General features: G+C 40.0%; 1 protein-coding gene across 1 annotated transcript in view; it reads left to right on the top strand.

Annotated features, from left to right (window-relative positions):
* LOC117226179 (uncharacterized) overlaps window positions 1–20,886 on the top strand; it is a 320,981-nt gene that overhangs the window by 223,504 nt on the left and 76,591 nt on the right. Inside the window, exon 4 of the mRNA XM_076525093.1 lies at window positions 7,832–7,956. Coding sequence (XP_076381208.1) covers window positions 7,832–7,956 — 125 coding nt within the window. The remainder of the gene's footprint in view (window positions 1–7,831; window positions 7,957–20,886) is intronic.

Below are 20,886 nucleotides of genomic sequence, written 5' to 3'. Positions count from 1 at the left end.
TAACATTACCGGATATGACTAAATATATATCCAAAATTAGAATTTGCTGACACATCGTATTAGAGCATTAATTCATATATTATTCGTTATTTATTATTATTATTTGTCATTTCTTATTATTATTTGTTATTATTCGTTAAAAGTGATAATTGCCCACATACAGTAAATTCTCCCCAATTTTCCTTCAGCTTGTAAACAAAAATTGATGATTTGGTAAGTGGAGATACGATTATTCGAGCCTCGCGGCTCATTTTTAATTATCGATTGTCAAAAAATATAAAAACAAGGTACAAGGCTCAAATAATCGTACCTCCTCTTCTCGAATTGTCCATTTTTGTTTACAAGCTGTAGCAAAATTAGGAAGAATTTGCTGTACTTACGAACAGGGGTGTACATCACCACTAACATTAGGAGTCAATTCGACGTACCTCGCCACTCTAAAATAAAAAAAACCATTACTTCCGTTCTCTCCGCAGCACGATAACTTGAACAAATCTTCTGTTTGAAATTGTTATCTGCTATCAACCGTATGCGAGCTATTTTAAGCGATCAAGTAACGTCGCTCACCCCGTATATCCGCGCGAACTATCGATTCCGAGCAACAACAAGCGGGATTCACGCGCCCGTTTCGGAAAGAGGTGTGCTCGCAGCGGGGCCGCGATACTCCACAAAGAGGCGATCCCCATTTTATCCACTTTTTGTCTCGAGTGGCCCGGGGCTGCAGAGGAGGAGGAGGAGGAGGAGGAGGAAGGATCGCGAGACAGCATCGGGCGCAACCGCGAGAATCCCCAAACAGAATTTCACACCCCCGGAACGTTCAGCCAGCCAACTTTCCCCCCCGAACGAGGCCGAAAAAAGAAGCCGAAAAAAATGTTGTCGGAGACGGGGGGGGGGGTAAAGTTGCGGTGGCGTCGCTCGCAAAAAACTGCTCGAAATTTTCAGGCCGCGTCGCGAAAACCAGCGGACGCGTCTCGTCCCGTCGCGTCGCGCGAATTTCACAAGCTGAGACTTACCCGACCGTCGAACGCGGCCCGCGTTCGAAAACCGGCCGAAATTTTCACGAAATTTTCACCGTTTCGCGGAACATCGGATCGTTATGTCGCGGGATGGTTGTGTCGTTCCAGGTGAAATGGCTGGCACGGGGGCTGACGTCGTGTCCCGGGTGCAGAACGGGGGAGGCCGAGCGGGGAATTTCGATACCCCGAGTGTAATACACGTATTCGTAGCTATCGTGGTAAATGGAGCATGCTGGGTAACGGCGCGTCTTGCGCTAAGGGGTGGCGCTGCCACGACTACGCTCCCAATCGACCTCCTCGACGAGTTTTCAGCTCCCGGCGACGATTCCGCTCGAGGACCGTGTCGATCGTTTTTAACGATGATTCCACGGCTCCTTCAGATCCTGCCCCGGGTAGTCGTCGGGCTCTACGTTGTGCGCCAGCATCATTCCAGCCGGTTCTTACTTAGCCGTGGACCTGCTACTTTGCGTTCACATCGTTCGCCCGGAACGGTTGCTGTCGAAGCTCCCTGCCGATGTTCTCCTGACGGCTTTCATTTGGGCATGCAGAGTGTTTTCTTAGGCTGATCTCGTTAGTATTGAACACGCGGAGGCTGCGATATCGTTCTGAAAAGGATGTAAAAGAGATTAGATCGTCGTCGTAAATAATTAAAGACGTTGCGTGTGTTGTATGCTTTGACCATAAAAATATATTTGGAAAACATCGTCAATAAATACGTGGACACTTTCTTAATTAATCAGTCAGATGTTTAGAATATTTTGTGACGAATGAATTGACAAATGAAAAAGTGTGAATAATTATATGAATAATTCACGATTCAGCAATTTGAATTTTTAACTTTTATAAGTATTCGATTTTTCCTGCGTTTTTCATTTATTATGGATGTAATATATGTTAACGTTAAGCGAATAAGTAAATATTAGTAATACAACTGTTCATTTTATAAAATAATACTGTTATTTTAATCCAATATTTTAACAGCGATATTTACCCTGTGTTTGACGAGTATGCTCGTCGAAATGAGGCGCCACAGCTAAATATAGTTCAAATATAGTTATCTGAAAAAAAGGTTCTGAAATCATGAATGAATACTATCACGATTGTATATTTTTACATATTTTATATATATTTTTAATAACAAGACAATTAAATTTTCTTTCCACCGATATACTCGCCGCGTGCTCTTAAAATCGGTATCTGAAACGCGATCATCGACTTCGTGTTCATTTTTTAAGAATAACTGCTTCCAAGCTCATTTGGCGGTTGCACTCTTCTTCATCGCAAGATTGCTTTTAATCACTAATTGTTTCATTTCGCGTGAAACAGAAATTTGCCGCTTTACAAAGCAGATTTACAAAATCGATCGAATATTTTGGATAATCATTTTGGATTACGTCTAATGGATCGTATAAAATTATCGTGTATTGAAACTTCAAAATGGAAACAATTACTTCGGACGACGTTTTTCAGAAATTCCATAATCCACCGACACGTGATTTATGCTTCGTTTTACACGGTTTGGTAATCTCTCCGCGGGCCCGTGAAATATTTTTCGCTGGCACAATTATTTCATTCCCTATGACAAATCCATTTAACGCAAATTGCGACATACGCCGTTCCGCCACGGTGACTTTAATCGTACGTTATAATTGAAATAATGGTGTGCGTCGAATTATATTATTCTAAATTCAGCTGCCACTAAAACCACGTTAATTTATGAAATGGTCCCGCGAATTTAAGTATTATTAATCCTTGCGTTCCGCCGTTCGGATAATTGTCAAATGAATGCTTCGTGCGTTACATTCAATGGATTTTGATGTGCCAATTATTTAGCATCCGTCTGCATTCAATTACGTTGCACATCTTCGTGTGAAAACGGAAATTTCATAGACCGTAATTTGAAATTTTAAGGTTAATTTCACGTTCGAATTTTTGTTATAGGCACAGATAATAAAGTCACAGAACTTGGGTTTTGTTTGTCGTTCCATCAAATTGCAATTTTTGACAAAAATATACTAGAAAAAGAAACTACAACGTCTTTCTTTAAAAAAATTGAAGTTATTTCATGCAATTTTAAAACATTGCGTTTCGAAATTAAATTTTGCCCAAGTTTTTCTTTTAGAAAAAATAAAGTAGCATTGCGCGGTTTCGTGTGAAATTGAATGGAAGTAATGCGAGCTCATGATGTTTGCGTGGAGAATTTAAGTATGGCAATCGGGCGTGCGAAAGAGGACCAATTAACGGTTCGAAGTTGAGGCGCGGTATATCGCCGTTCCCAATTCCGTTTTCCAGCCACTCGTTCGCTCTTCATAAACAGCCGATGGAGTGGTATTGGCAGGGAGAAAAAAAGTGGCATCAGAATGGTGCACAGCCTACGATTTCAAGTATCTCCGAATTGATCGCTTAATAATGCAAATGCGATTTCAATCCTTAACTCTCCCGAGCGTTTGGTTTCTAATAGGATTCCGTAAAGCACTGACTTCAGCTTCCGTGGCATCGGTAACCTTTGCCAGTGAATCGCTGACGTTTCATTGAACGGCGTGGTAAGCCGCCAATTGAATCGTGATTAACGTCAGATATTTATTAGGAGCCATTCGGAATTTTTCTGCGCCTCGGGACCCTGATAAATTTGATATTTCTCGATGCTAATTTCCTGCAGCAATTTAGATTTCCAATGTGAGAATGAACTATACATTTCTCGAGGTTGGAAGCTAAAGCTGAGCGTAGCTCATTTTTGGAAATAGTAATATTTCTCTGCTTACCGATTTGGTGAATCAATCTTTTATGGCGTAATGGTAATAATTTCTATTTTCTGATTTTTCTTTAAAATATTAAGTTACATAGATATTAGATGCAATAAGAACAGAGAGAAACATTTTTATGAGAACATTAACCAAAAATATTTTACTGAACGCTAAGCATAAAACTATTTTTATTTGCAGAGATCTATCTTCAAAGATCGATTCAGCATAGTCTTTTAAAAAATATGTCGTAATTATAGTATTAATTATTAAATAAAATTATAGTGTTGAAATTGTAGTAACTATATTAAGATTATAATATATTTAATTATAAACTTATGCTATTAATATTATAGATACAAAGTATATCACGATTGAACTATTAAAAAAGTGTGTATCATAATTACTACGAATTGTTTAAAATATAATTTTCTAAAATTAATTTCTACGCTAATCCACTATAATCTTTTACTTTCATTAAGATTCGCGAGAGACAGCAATGTTGAAGAAGTAATCTGACGTCGTGTAACTTTGCTTTGCAATTTTAGTTTCGCCGAATAAAATACTTTAACTTTACGAAATTCATCAGGTTTCTGGCGCGGCCGTCAAAGTGTTAAGAAATGTCAATTAAATTGCTAAAGTAGTCTTTAATATCGAGAACTCCGGAAGTCCGCCAACAGGGGACGGTAATTAGCTCTTCTGGCCTATCGGTTCGAAGAAGATTCACCATGATCAGCTAGCCAGCTGTTGCGCGACCGTGACACGTAAAACGGCCATAAATTTGCGTCGTTTTCCCGCCAGCACCTGAATTCGAAAGGGCTTGAGGAGCCGGCGGTGGGATCAATCAAAATTTAGGCGGCATATTCGTATCGTTTCGGGTATGTCGCTCGAATGCGAGCTTCGCCGCAAATCTTGATTAACCTCTTCCGTCTTCGTCTACGGGAAGTTCTGAAGTCCCCGAACGCAGTGTCGGGGGTGGTAACATCCATTTTCATCTCTCAATGACGCGTGTCTTGTTCGAGCCGACGATCGCTCACGTCGCTGCAAGCAGCAATTCGTTAAACTGTTACGGCAGAAACGTTTCCTCGTAATACTTAACTCTCGATAATTGCTGCTGCTTAACTATCAATGACTTTACAGGGTGTCCCAAAATTATGGCACTTTCGGGAAGTAAAGGGTTCCTGAGGTTATTTGAAGGAACTCTTTCCTCAGCGAGAATGCAATCCGCGGCTCCGTTTACGAGTTATTAGCGAAAAACAGTGACCAATGAGAGGCGAAATCAGCTGGCGCGAGGCAGTCGAGCCAATGAGTGGAACTGGGCGTCGTCCGCTCGTTGGCTCGGCCGTATAGTGTCAGCCGAGCTCGCCTCCCATTGGTTGCTGTTTTTCGTTAATAACTCGTAAACGAAGCTTCGGATTGTTTTTTCGCTAAGGAAGGAATTATTTCAAATGGCCTCAGGAACCCTTCATTTCCCGGAAGTTCCATAATTTTGGGACACCATGTAGAATCAGGCTTCTAGATACGATAATGACGAAGGGAAATTCATCTTTTTCTTTTTAACGATTACATTTTGCTTATTAACTTCCTGTACTGTGATTTCTCTCGCAGTCACAGTGATTAGAATATTTTAGATTTTAATGATTTCTTTGAGAAAAAAGAAAACTCTTTATTCTATGTCCTCGTTTACTTGACTGTTTAAATATTGTTAACTAATCGAGGGATCATTATGCATCACAGCATGTTCGAATTTCTAAAATGCAAGACATTACAAAAGTAACGGAAATTAATCTCAATCTAGAGAGAAAATTTTTCTATAATTCTGATTTTTGTTAAATAATATATGAAATTATTTACTTGAGTAAATGATATTTAATTTTGATTCGAAGAACATTTACATCTAACAGGTTATTACCAGACTACTGATTTTATGCAGTTATGCCAAAAATGAATAAGTCATATACGAAACTGTAAAGATATTAGAACCATTTAACATTGCTGATGTATTGTTTACGATCTACCGAAATTATTAACAGAGAAAATGATTTTCTATTCACCTCCCGTTTCTTGCAATTGATGCAGACAATTTTTATTTTGCATACAAATGTTCGTCACGAGTCAGACTCGTTAAAGTGAGTCAAAGGGTTAAGTGAACTATTGCAATAAAAATGTGGTCGATTGGTCTATGTCGGTGAATTGTTGATAGTGAAGCGACCTTCTACATCAAAATCGGAGCTCAGTTTCGCACTCATAGAGATAATCGTCTTGAGTCTAGGGTCCGATAGTGTGTGTGTGGTCACTGCTGAATGCCGATTCAGCGACTTTTTACTATCGCTATTACTACCGTGTCCGTAGTTTCTACAATTGGGTCATGCTACTTCCAAGCATTCGAGAGCACGGGATGTTCCCTAATGATGGTATTCGGCTTATATCATGGTAACCAATTTATCGGGACATCGATCGACATTCAATAGACGATGCGCGTCTTATATTGTATTTTATCGATTCTTTGAAGTATTACGTAGCGAAAAAATGATGGTCGAATACTTTTTGTAATAACTCTCACTGCTTATCGAGTGTGAGAATAATTATACACTATTATAAATAATAATATTATAATTATACTGTAATATAAACAATATGTTACATGCTTCGTTACAATATGTAGTTTTAATTCGAGAAAACGTATATTTTTTAAAATATCAAATTCTATTCAAACGCTGACGATGTGTAAAGTTTCTTAACTTTCGACGATAAGTGTACGAATGCAAGGATTACTTTAAACTGCTGTAACTTCGCAAATAAAAATCGCAGCCAAGTTTCTTTTTTTTTAAACTGAAGAGGAAGAATCGAACTTCATCAAGCTCTAAACGGCATCTCCTAAGAAAATTTTGCAAAGTCCATGCATTTCGTCAAACTTGGCAATATTGAATATAACAAACATGGCCTCGCATTTAATTTAATATCGCGGTTACAGTAGTGTTAGGTGTATCGAACATAAAATCCAAAAACACTGTCTTAAAGTAGAGCTTTCAAGCTTCATTTTAAAGGGAAATTCATCATCCTACAATGATTTTTCGCAAAATCATCGTCAGTCAAAGTCGGCCAAGTTTTTCCCAAAACTTTTTTCTGCTACGAACTTTTCTATGCTGAACGAAGGTGATATTAAACTCGCGTATTTTTTTTCGTTTGATTTTTCACAGGTAGAAGTGTTGTCGAAAAGCGGGAAGAGATATTTGCACTTTGTTTTATCTCGTATCCTCCGTAGCCGTTGGCATTACTGGCTGACAGCTTTTTGATACCCGTATAAAGTTGTCCGTGCTAGGGAAACCGGTCGAAAACTGCATCCGTTTTTTACTTCCCGGCGTAAACTATATGAAATATGTCAACGCGTTGACAATAGGCGTCGGTGTGGTAACAGCGGCACGAAACAGTTCCCGACTTAAATCACACATTTACCAAAGCGTCTGTCGATCCATCGACGTTCTCCGTTTTACACGCGGTTTCCATTCACGTTCCACGCCGTTCTATTTACACCCAGAAGTTGTCCGCAATCGGCGACTAAATCTGGATTAAAAGAATTCACCGTGCATTTTACGCGCCGCGAAATCAATGTCGATTGGATCTGCAGAAGTGCGCTGTAATTTCGCGCACTTCTGCTCTAAACGAAATCGTTTTCCGCACTGATTTATATCACAATGGAACGTCTGAATATCTACAAATTTCATACGGCCATTGTTGCAGCAAAAATACGTGTTTAAAATTCTGTGGACATTCTTTTACCCTCCCTTAAGCACGATAAGATTAAGATAAAAATGCTCATCATTGATTTAATAATATCAGTAAAATAATGCTGCTATTGTTACGTATTTCATTTAAAACAGTTTTAAGTATGTAAAATAACTATTATGAAAATAACATTTCCAAATATTATTTCTGCGTTTCCGAGGGAGACAATCGAATGCCTTGATGCGAATAGGTTGATCAACAATAGGTTGGCCCAGCGTGTAAATATTGTTTAATGGTTTATAACAGTTTGCTAGTCAAATACAATTAATTTTCGTTGATCTGTTCCAGAATTTCCGCGCCGTTTCAAGTAGCTGCAGCCGCGCTGGTCCTTGCCGCCACAATCTCCGCTTTAATTGGACATTGTTATTCGGACCATAGAACACTCGTTGCTTGTGGATTATTCCTCCTCAGCGGTAAGCACGCAACTTGAATGTCAATTTGATAAAAACTTCAAAGCTCGATTAGCGTCCGCTATGTCGAACCTTCGGATGCTAATTAGGCAGACGCTGCTCGTAACGCTGCTAACTTACAAATAGTTTCTCTAATGGGGCGAGCAATCCGTGTTTGTTTCTATAAACATTTCCTGATACGACACGGAATAGTAATCTTTTCAGTTTTATACAAAATGTATAAAAAGATCTGGAGAATTTAAAAATACTATTGCATCAGTATCGAGTTGTTAAAATTATTAAGAGAATAAATAACTGCAGACAAATTTTTATTTTGCATTAAAATCAGCTATCTATTAATAACATATTATAGCTAAAGAAAATGTTGTCCGAGAAAGTTTCGTAGTTTTTTCTCCAAGAATTAGAAAATGCATTTTTCCTTCACGTATTTTCTAATTCACCGCCATTTTGCCGAAGCAATTTTGTGTCGCACATTTTCTTCCTATTTTACATACAGTATTTATTACCAACCAATATTTAGTAAGAAACGTAGCAGAATTTTATTGCATTATTTTTATTTGACTGTATACTTGATTAAAAAAATACTCTGAGGTGCGAAACAATTCAGAAAAAATGATTTTTAGATATTGTACTTGTAATTAGACTACGGATTTCATGCATTTATGGCAGATAGAAGAATTAAACAAGTTTTAAACATTAGACTAATTTTAAAGTGTACCTATAATATGTTAAAATTATTGAGAGAAGAAAAATATTTTTATTCAACCCTTATTTCCTACAATACTACAAATACTTCTTATCTCGCATAAAAATTTGCAGCCTACTTATAACGCTCCTTACCAATTAATATTCATTAAATAACATAACAGAAAATTTCAACTCACAATATATTAATAATACAGATCACTTGATTCCTCAACTTTTAAGCGACCGCACATTCTAAATTTTAAAAAGCACTACATAAAAGACTTCTTCTCCCCCTTTTATTTCCAACACCGTAAAAAATATATAACCCTAACCTGCACGTCTGAGAAATATTACAGCGATCCTTTATGCATTTTACACAGTAATTCCGTTTCAAAAATCATTTACACGCTTTGTTTATCCACTACCAAGTGCTCCCGTAGCTTCGTCCGTCGATTCCGCGACGGTGCGACTAAATCCGTCTGCAGGAACTAATTTAGCGTACTTAGCCGGAGACTGAGTGGCCTAATGATTAAACACGGTATTCTACTTTCGCGGGAAACCCGCAAGAATCTGTGCTAGATCCGTCGACACGGGATCGCTGCGTAAACCAGAGGAGGCGTCACGACGGCGTCGCGTTGCATCGCGCTGCATGACGACGCATCGTCCGTTGCACCGGCAGCAATCTGCTCGCCGCGAAAAGTACATTTCACGCTTAGCACGACCAGCGGCCTTATAAAGAAAAATGTCGGTCGAGTCGTGGCGCCATAAAGTATCATAAGATCTGCGTCCGTGCTGTAGCGGCCGCCTTTAATCAGCGATGATCCGGCAAAAAATCGTTGACGCCGAGAGAAATCGCGCGCGGCAAACCTGGTGATTAACAGGACGGCAGGACGTTGCTTTCAACGCGTAGGGTGGCAGAGAGAGAGAGAGAGAGAGAGAGAGAGAGAGAGAGAGCGAGGGCGAGAGAGCAAGGGGCAAGCAAAAGGCCGATAAAGAAGCGGGAGAAAGGGCAGCGCGCGATTTTCGAAAGCGGACAGCCGAAGCAGTTTGCTCGCCGGTCACGTATCGGGTCCGGGCTCTTTCTCTCTGCGGTGCTCGGGCCGACGGTGTATCAACCGCACTTTCACCGCCGTTGGAAAGCTAACAATGTGATCCCCCGTCTCCGACCGAACTCCCACGGCAGGGGTTCGCACGTGAACAGTTCATAGATCACCGAGATCGCGGCCGGGAACCGGCGCGTCTTTATTCCCCACGGCGATTCGTATTCTTCGGGGTTAGCTCTTTCTTAATATTCGCCGAAACCTGTTTATATACGGGGACTTGGGAATATTGTTTTATTAAATCGCTTTCCGGTTTAACGAGCTCCCTGTGTACCTGCTGCTGCGGCGATGATTTGGTATTTTCGCTTACGGTTAGGCTCCGTGGATGCAGATCATGCATGGAGTAAACTTCGGTTGACGAGATATTATTTTTTAAAACATCGTTTGCATCATTATTTAACACTTTGACGGCCGCGGCAAATATCTCGGAAGTTTCATAAAATTGAAGTATTTTATTCGGTGAAATAAAAATTGTATAGCAAATTTATGTGGCATACGTTGCTTTTCCGAACATTCTTACGCCTTGCGAATCTTTATAAAATTAAGAAATTATGATTGACTGGCGAAGAAATTAATTTTTGGAGATTAAATTTTAAATAGCTCTGTATGCTAGCTTGTATGGATGTCGCGGCGTCAAAGTGTTAATAGTGTAATTATAATACACTTTTCTGATAGTGCAATTATGATAGTGCAATATTAATAATAATAATAATAATAATAATAATAATAATAATAATAATAATAGTGCAATACCTTATTAATAATATGAACAGGATAAATTTGGTTAATAATATAATTATGATGCATTCTTCAGTTACGATAAATAGATTTTTATAATTCAGATTTTCACGAAGTCAAAAACGTCTATATAATATGTTATTCAATAATCTGAAATTATCGACGATCGTAAAAAGTTTCTGTTCGGGGTCGACGAAATATTATTACACATATCATTTATCTACATTAAATCGAGATAAAATTTCATTTGTTCGTTATCAATACCTCTATTACTGCTACAGTTAATGCAAACGCACAATAAATAAAAGTTTTCCCACTTTTGTAATATTATATCGACCAGTTATTAATTATTGAACACGGTCAAATTATAATTAATATAGAAGTGAAGGAAGCGACATAATTACAATGGTACAAAACAAAAAATATTCGTTGTATAATAACGAGAAAACGTACATAAAACTTATTTCAATTGAATAATTTTATCGAAGGAAATAAAACAAATAGAATGCTTCAGTTCGTTTCTAAAGTTCGTCGATCGTCGAACAACATATGAAGTACGTTTTAATACGCTATCGCAGCTGTGCAATTATTCTGAAAGTAAATAATCCGGAGGATTGCGTAACGCGGATCAGACATCGTTGACTCGTACTACTAGTTCATAAAAGCTCCTCTACTTCAGCCAAGCGATCAGTAATTCCGGTAATATCTTTCTCCCAATAATACCTTCGTGACTCCCAGCAAATCAGTGTAATACCGATCACTCGACAGGTATTTAAACAAGCTCATAATTTGGTAATCCTCTCCAGATATTCAGTATTACAGAGATATTTATTTTAATCCGCCTTTAATCTTTTATAAAAATTACAAAACTGCATGGACTGAAGACTTTCAACGTCTATCACGGCGCGCATTTGTACAATAATTAATCTGGATAAGGATTTGATCCTACACGTTGCCTTAAGTATTATTTAAAACCGATAAATTAAGTCGATATCTTGAACAAACAATAGATAGCAACTATTCAAAGGGAATTGTTTTCTGCTAAAAAAGACATTTCTAAAAGACATTCACATTTTTCTTTCGTTTGTCTTCTGGCTAAATTAATTTGTGTGTCATCTTGTAATAAATATTGTGCTTCGCGTTATTAGTGGCACTGTTGTTCCTTTGCAGTTAACCTGCGAAATCCTAATTTATCCTAATTTATATATGGTTAATGGCTTTCCACTGATCGACGTCCGAGCCGTTCGTACGTACTCGTTATGGCTTCACATAATTAAGCACGAAATAAATTGAAGAAATGTACAACACTCGGCCATCGTTTTTTCCAAATTTATAGAATGTTCTGCTTGCGCGGCGAAGTCGCTGTCAAGATTGTCAGTTCCAATTAAAGTATTTCATGGTATCTTGGCAATTCATTTCCGTGGCCCGTGAATGTAAAACACCGGGTGTCCGGCGATCGGTGATTTGTTGCCGATCGATGTAACGACGCCGAGCGACGCGGTGCTCCGGCGAATCGAATAAAATTCCGCTGCGAGAGGGTGTGCAGGTTGTCAGGAAACGGCGATTTCCAGCAGCCGGGCGACAGTTGATCCGGAGATCGAGTGGACCGATTAAAAATCACTTGGATGGAATCGTCGCTCTGCCGGAAGGATGAAACGCGGCGGCGTCCCTCTGCGCCCCGCCGAGTTCCGGCCAAATAATTCGACGATCTCGTCGAAACCCGTCTGGCCGCGTGTAATTAGTGACTAGTTTATTGAACTTCGCCGGTTACCGGCGAGGGAGCGCGGCTCAATGGAAAAAAATTCGAGCCGGATTTTTAATTAATTCTGGTCTCATCCTCGGCCCTCATTATTATCAGCTTTTCTGTATCACTGGATAAAAAGAAACGCGACCGGCCGTGGAACTTCCCCCGGGAAAGAATGATGAAGCATAAAAGACGTCCGTGAATTATGTATAATTTTTAATTAGCCGGCCGGCAGTTTGTTGAAAATATTTCTCATTTTATTGAAATAACAGTGGTCGATGCGAAGAATTTATCCCGGCAGCCCGGAAACCTGCTTCGCGTCCACCGGAGAATTTCTTGCATGAAAAAGAGATTTCTCGCGGTATATTATCTTTTTGCTTGGAACATTCGATTATGCTTGAAAAGGAAATCGTTCGGAATGTGGATGAATTACTGCCAGGAATTGTAACATTGTCAGAATGATAGCGTCGCGGAGAACAATGGACGTAGAATTATCGTACATTTTAGTGTCCGCGGAAGGCATGCTGAAGCGAAATTTTTTCGAGCAGAGCGTTCGAAGATTTTCGCTGAAAATGTATTGTTTTAATCGCTTCTATTCTAACGCTGATGATTTCATCATTTTCGAAAGACTACACGTTATAGTTAGAGACTTTTTAAGGAATTGTTCGATGAGAATTATGATTTCTATCGCGTATCAACCTAATCGTTTCGCGTTTGGGGATGATCATATTAAAAAAGAATATTAACACTTTATCGTCCGGTCGTGGTTGAGGCTGCCACTCAGTAAGGACTGGCTTAGTCGCGCGCGCATTTGCTCCCAGTACCGGCTAAATTTTCGCTATTCGTTGTGTTGTGCTTATTCCTTTAAAAATAATAATAAATAATAATAATTATTATAATTATAATTCATAAGGATATGGGGAGGTCAGCATACAGGAGGTCAGCTACTAACAAAACAGTAAAGAAGCGAAAACCGTCGATAGCTAAAAGTCGATTAATAGGCTATCGGTCGATAAGCATTGGCAATCGAAAAGCCGATTAATAGGCTAGCGATCGATAAACATTGGCAATCGAAAAGCCGATAAATAGGCTAGCGGTCGATAAAGTGTTAAGATTCCTATTTGAGCCGTTTATTTTGAAAGTGGCATAAGTCATTTTTTTTTATATGAAAAGATACCGTTCAATTGTAATTAGTGTTACCATTAACTCGATTTTTTTGAAAAAGTGACTTATGCCACTTTCAAAATAAACGGCTCATTTGTAGATCGCAATAATTGAAAATAAAATGTTAAATATCCACAGATGTGTAACATTGACATCCACGAGAATAAAACTGATCATTTAACCAATTAGCAGTTTCAATCTTTTCGAACAGCGTGAAAGTTACAGTAATTATGCCGTATTATTGCTGTTATATTATTTATTATGCTATTTAATTGTCTTCGTATTTCGTTTAAATGCAAAACTGTTATAAACTATATAATTTAACGAAGCTGTTTCGGACGACTGCAACAGTCACGAAGAAATGGCAACATTTTGTGTTGTACGCTCGTCGAGAACGGCTACCTGGTTAAAGAAAAATACAAAATTCGAAGAAGAGAAAGTGGTTGGACAAATGAAGCAGAGTGAGCTCTCGTTGAAATTGTCTCTCTGTAATGTGCCTCGTGCCACGAATGTCTTCGGTTCACCGGTCGAGCCGCTGAAAGGCTCGCAAACGGAACCATTAATCGCGCAGAGACGCGCGAAACTGAGCGCGTCGCGTTTCCTTGCCGGCGACTGGCGGGTAAAATGACAAGAATTGAACGACTTTACATGGTCCGGGACGATACGAGATATTCGTCAGACGTCCGCATTCGCGTCGGTACGGTTCCTGTTGTTCCCGACGACGGGAAGCGGGCGGCTGCGACGATGAAGTCATGCAGAACGCGGCGGTGGATCAATTCCCACCATTTTCTCCGCGCGTCTCTCCCTTAGTTTCAACTTCTACCTCCCTCTTCCCTGAACCGGTGCAGTGGCCGGATTTTGCGAAAAGTCGATACGACCCGCGTCGCGAATTCAAAGATACAAACCCCGCGCAGAAGCTCGCCAATTTTCTACTCCGCCGTGCCGAAATATAAATTTCGTTGAAAGGCCGGGTTATTTTTACCGCGGCAATTTTAATCGAAACGCTGCGCTCCGCGCCGCTCCGCTCGTCAGAAACCGTTCCCGTAAATCGCGGGAAATTATGCAGCTTTGTGCTTCACGATCCGACAGTTGGATTTTCGTTCGGCGCCGGCGCCGATAAGAATAATAAGATGATAATGAAATTGGAAATATTCGGAATTTCGCCGGCAGAATGAAATCTGCCCGGGGTTAATGAATTTCGACGTTATGCACTGTTGGTTATTTTAATATCGAGTCGCGGATGCTTAAAGGGCTTCTACGTCACGGTTCTACGTTCCATCGAACCATTTCGCCGAGTATTAATTTCGACGGTGATACATTACCGAGCCGTGACCGGTTGCATCTACTTATTCGTACCGTTGAGCCGCTCTTCCGTGAATATTTTAGGTCGCGAAACTTTTCAGTAATTAATCATCCATTATTTAAGTTAGTATCTCCTTTCAGCGAGCTCTCGCGTTATTAAATCTTTTATGTTTTAATCTTTCCGCGGCGCCGAAGAAATTCATAGCGAAGCAAGAACGCTGAAATTATGCAACGTATATACGTGTTCTTTCACCTTCGCCGTCTACGTGATGCTGTATTATTCGACGATATTGCAGAAGCCGTACAAACAATTGCTTGATGAAAATTACGTATTCGAAGAATTCGTTCGCATGCAATAGAAGCTGTTCCAGCAATTAAGTGTATCTCACAGTGGATTCACAGTCGATTCGAGTCACAATAGACGGTTTGAATCGACATTATTAAATTAAAGATAGTTGAAATTATACTCTTCTATCGGAAATGATTGAACAAATTTCTCGATTCAAGCATACATCTTAAGAATAAATCTCAAATAAAATTCAAAGTATTAATAAATTCAATTGCGTTGCATGTCAGTTCAATCATGTTCTCTGGATATACATAGTCTTTACAGTCATTATAGTTATATTTTATTGAACACAGTGTTTTTCTTTTTCTATGCAGAAAAATATTGTGACAAAAAGATTAAAAACTCTGACGCGATTCAAACGGAAAGTATAGTATCAGTGCGTATTACACGCAGTATACCTTTTTCTATGCAGAAAAATATTGTGATAAAAAGATTAAAAACTCTGACGCGATTCAAACGGAAAGTATAGTATCAGTGCGTATTGCACGCAGTATACCTTTTTCTATGCAGAAAAATATTGTGACAAAAAGATTAAAAATTCTGACGCGATTCAAACGGAAAGTATAGCGTCAGTCACCGGTGACATATGGCATTTACCGTGTTAATTTGCGTCAAAAATGCGTGAAAAAACGACGCTTCGTCGTTGATCGGTAACAGTATAACTTCGGGACGTTCTGCAAGGATGCGAAGTTTTATTAATAAACTCGAGGAACCGAGCGTTCCCAAAAGGACATGAATCACGATCTCGTACGCGCGAATAAGGGTCATCGATCAACGGCAGAATCCGCGAGGATTCCAAAGAAATTCCTGATCCAGATTCCAGGAGCAGCGAGAGCATCGCAGAACTCCCTCGAAAAACCGGTCGGACGAGATCGGCCGTTGGTCCAGTGGTAAAGCTCGATATAAATCAGGCCGATCCTCCGTCTAGGAGCTTCGGCCTCCCTTCCTTTCGGTATTCTTTCGTGTCCATCTTTTCCTTCGTTCCGATCCCTCGGCCGCTGTTCCCCGACACGTAATTACGAGCCTTCGGCGAGGAACTTCCTGGTTCCGGCGCTTTTACCTCGAGCAGTGATTACCCAGCGATCCTTGGGGAAAGGAACGCACGAAATGAAAACTGCACGATCGAGCGGAAAGTGGCACGTCTTTGTGACTCGATTCGGAACTTTGTTTCCGACGGCGTCGAACGCGATAATATAACAGCTGCCCGAAAGCGTTCGGCTATTGCCTTCGGAAGCTCCGTGTTCACCGTGACGTAATTCGCCGGCACGTGCCCAAGGATTCTTATTAAATTCTGTTAACACTTTATCGACCGCTAGCCTATTTATCGGCTTCTCGATTGCCAATGTTTATCGATCGCTAGCCTATTAATCGGCTTTTCGATTGCCAATGCTTATCGACCGATAGCCTATTAATCGACTTTTAGCTATCGACGGTTTTCGCTTCTTTACTGTTTTGTTAGTAGCTGACCTCCTGTATGCTGACCTCCCCATATCCTTATGAATTATAATTATAATAATTATTATTATTTATTATTATTTTTAAAGGAATAAGCACAACACAACGAATAGCGAAAATTTAGCCGGTACTGGGAGCAAATGCGCGCGCGACTAAGCCAGTCCTTACTGAGTGGCAGCCTCAACCACGACCGGACGATAAAGTGTTAAATATCCGGATGCTGCCACAGAGATAGTTATGTACGTTCGGTTCTGTCGTAGAAATTCGTACTTGTACGAAAGACGTCGAGACGTGCAATTTAATTGTTTCGAGAAGTGTGACATGGATGAAAAGAAAGTATTTAGTTCGCCGAAAACTTTGAGCGTCGCTTCAACGCGTTGCAAATTCATTTTAATATATTCGAACAAACTGAATTTGATATTTCGGATGCGAAAGAGTTCTAACGTCGTCCACTATGATAAATATTAGCTTTCTAGTTTCGGTGAAATTAATTAAATTGCTTTGACTTTGTGGAAATTTTAGTGCTCGGTTCTCGGCGCCGAGCGTGTTAATGGGCACGCTAATTGACTCACTCACCCTACTTTAGTATGATAAAACTTGATACAAATGTTAGCAATTGTGACGATTCATGTTAATGTATATCGAGTTGAAAATGCACTTTGATTAATTCGAATTCGGACTTCATGTATTTGCTGCAAAAATTAATGAACGAAATACGGAAGAGAATGTTATAACTAGACTCCGAATGTTGTGCATTTATAGAAAATAAATATTCGTGGAATGTAGGTGAAACACAAAGCTATGAAAAATTTAGAAAAATTTGAGAACATTGTTTCACGATTTACAACTTATTGAGACGATTAACAGAGAAACTACATTACATAGAACGTTTTTATCATTATAATACTAAATACTATAATATAAATATAATAAAAATATAATAGAATATAATAATAATAAATAAATAAATAAATAAGTATACTCGAATATTTATGTCACTTTGCTTAGCCCGGATAACGGAGATCCCGTTCTACCGTGAACGCGAAGTAACCATACGAACACATGCACGGAAACGTTTCCAGATATCGTGCCGAGATTCACAGAAGCGTCGCGAGCGTACAAAGATCGAGCGACAACTGTCGATCGAGCAGGCCGTCGAGCACAAGAGGGAGGCGGAAAAATCCGCTGAACAAGTGTGATATAAATGTAGAGAGGGGACGCGCGAATTAATGTTGACTCTCGCGAATAAAGACGGCGAGGAACGGGGACGAGGGCTGCTTTGTTGACGCGTTTCCGCGAGTGGCAAGCCAGATCCAACGTTTTATTGGCGGAATCGACAGCCATACAATATCGCGAAACGCCCTTACGCTCTGCCGTGCCGAAAAAGTTCTTCGGCGCGAACATCAAAGGCGAGCTCGCTGGGAAAAGATGAGAAAGGCGAGTGCAAGGGAAAAAGAGAAAGCAGAGAGACAGACACGGGGAGAAAGGGAGAACGAGTGGGAGAAGGAGAGAACGAAGGAGAAAGAGAGAGAGAGAGAGCGAGAGGGTGAGAGCTAGAGGATGGGAGAGCGAAGGGTGAAAAGCGATACCAGGTCGATTTTCTCGACCTCAATAACACGAAACACGAACCAATCGGTTTCCGCGTGTGCATCGCGGGGCCACCCCGTACATATGACGTTGCCTCAGCGACGGAATCGTAACAGATTCGTTGAACAGTTGTTACGGCTAGCTGGGAGACCTTTTTTTTTTATTGGACCGTGCCGTTCTAAACGATTGCCGCGTGAAACGAAAATATTCACTCGTTGCAACGATTCCGGCGAGCGCAACAATTAACTGTTATTTCGAGCGCCGGGAACACGCGTTCTGAACGCGTTAATTATTACCGCGACGGAGTTGTATGCGGCAAATTATACATTGTGTTGGCCAACCCGGCGAAATTACCGCCACCGCTCAGGCTTCTTACCCTTGCCGTTCCGCGAATTTTAATGAATGTTCCGAAAGCAATCGCTTTGCCTTTTGTAGCTCACGCGCGGGAAGCAGAAAGAAATTGTTAGCTGTCGCGAAAATAATGTTCCTTTCGAATTGTTTTGTGGCACGGAGTGGCTAGTCGGACGTTAGTGACCATCGGTCGTGCACTTATGTTTGTGGTAATTGTGTTGTTCCCTTAATTAAGGTTGTTCTTACGTACTTAAGACTGTTCTTTCGTAATTAAGATTGTTCTTACGTACTCGAGATCGTTCTTACGTATTCAAGATTGTTTTTAAGCATTTAAAATTGCACAAAACGCTTCGATTAACAGCTTGAGGAGTCACTATGCTATAATTAGAATTTTTATGCGAAATAAAAGTCGTCACAATTAATTGGGTAAGACACAGGTACCATCGCCGCCACCCGTATGTCAATCGTGACACCTGAGACCGAATAGAGCAAACACACAAGCTGACACACATACTAGCGCAGACATGGACGCGTCAGCAATTCTATATAATTGTGTGCATTGCCTTGAATCTCTCGCATACAATAGTTCTGTATCGCAACTGCGAGTAAGATCGATAAAATATAAAGTTATATAAAGCAAATGGATAGTGATTTAGATTATACAGCACCATCGGTGCGCTTTCTTTATCCCATAACCTTAAATAAATATTAATAGTTTAGTAAATTGCAAGATAGAGAGGCTGCATACTCCTAAATTTCTATTTCTTTTCTCAATTATTTAAATGAATTGAACATAATACAATATAATATAATATAATATAATGTATAATATAATAATATTTAATATATATAATATAAATAATATAATATAATATAAATAATATAATATAATACAATACATATCAATTCCTTAAATGGTTTCACTGGTTTGCATGTGATCTACTGTTTTCTCATAATTTTATAAAATGCGCAGTCTAATAATAACATCTAAACATGTCCCTCGTCGCACAGCCACACTTTCATGATAGTGTAAAAATAGCATTTAGTAACTTGGCGCATAGATTCTGCAGCATTCTGCAACATTTTAGGAGATTAAGAGGAAAGTTGCCCGACCGAATTTCACCGAAAAACATGATAAATGTGGTGTAATATAACGTCTCGGTTGTGAAGTCGAGCTTCTCCGATAGTTTTCTCGTTTCAGCGACATTTCCAGAAGTGATTTTCCAACGAGCCCGACATTTAATACTTCTAAATCCTTTACTTCTTTTCGAATTTCTAGCTGAGCTTCCTCCACCCGCCATTAAATGGTTCCTAAGTCAATACCTTTTCTGTGGTTACCCGATCCGCCAACGATTCCTGAATACACCTTAACACTTTGGTAACCGGAGACCGATGTTCGCGTCTTCGTTCCACCGTCGCGTACGAAACGAGGACAGGAAGTTAATAATTGAGGCTGCACACTGACAATGTCGTCTCGTCTTTTTACTTTTGTGTGTGTGTGTGTGTGTGTGTGTGTGTGTGTGACGATCCTTTCCAAAAATAGTTCTTAGATATTCGAATGGTAAAAAGGATACAGCATATTGTGAACATGTGTACAGTGTACCGGGTGCCCCAAAAATGTCTCGCAATCTGGAAGTGGGAGGTTCCTCGGGTCATTTGAAGTAACTTTTTCCTCTGCGAAAATACGATCCGCGGCTTTGTTTACGAGCTATTAACGAAAAACTGTAACCAATGAGAAGCGAGATCAGCTGACGCGAGATAGCCGAGCCAATGAGCGGAACTGGGCTTCGTGCGCTCGTTGGTTGGGCCATCTCGCGCCAGTCGAGCTCGTCTCTTATTGGTCAGTGTTTTTCGTTAATAACTCGCGAACGAAGCCGCGGATCGCATTCTCGCTAAGGAAAAAGTTACTTCAAATAACCTCAGGAATCACTCCTTTCCGGATTGCGTTACATTTTTAGGACACCCTGTATCTATGCAGTACAGTACAATATATGTGAGTTATCGGTATTGAGTCATCGAAATGTCTCTTGTTTCGCATCTTTTTCAGGAAGACAATTACTTACATTATTCAACGTGATTGTAATTTTTGCAAATATTTGTTCGCTCATAATTCATTAATTCTTCTAAAATCTCGAAGAAATACAAGACATTTGGTACAATTTCAAAGAAGTTATTCTGTATTAAAGGGCGCACGACGACTTTTTCTACGAAGTTTTCGTTTTACCTCGTCGAACGATGCTCAAGTCTGTTCCTCGGCGAAGAAAGGTGTCGCACACGCCTGCTTCCGGTTCCGCGTAAATTTACCCCATCGTACTATAGTCGACTTCCACACGCGTACCGAGCCGTTCCTTCGCGATTCCTTCATCCAGCCCCGTAGATCTCGTAACCAGAATTAACGGCGAATTATATCCACCCCCGGAGACTGTTTCCCGCGCGCGAATTCGTCAACGAACCCC

The sequence above is a fragment of the Megalopta genalis genome, chromosome 11 (genome assembly GCF_051020955.1).
Source record: "Megalopta genalis isolate 19385.01 chromosome 11, iyMegGena1_principal, whole genome shotgun sequence".
Classification (NCBI taxonomy): domain Eukaryota; kingdom Metazoa; phylum Arthropoda; class Insecta; order Hymenoptera; family Halictidae; genus Megalopta; species Megalopta genalis.
The sequence above is the reverse complement of the archived record's forward strand: the minus strand, read 5'-3'. Positions and strand labels throughout refer to the sequence as shown.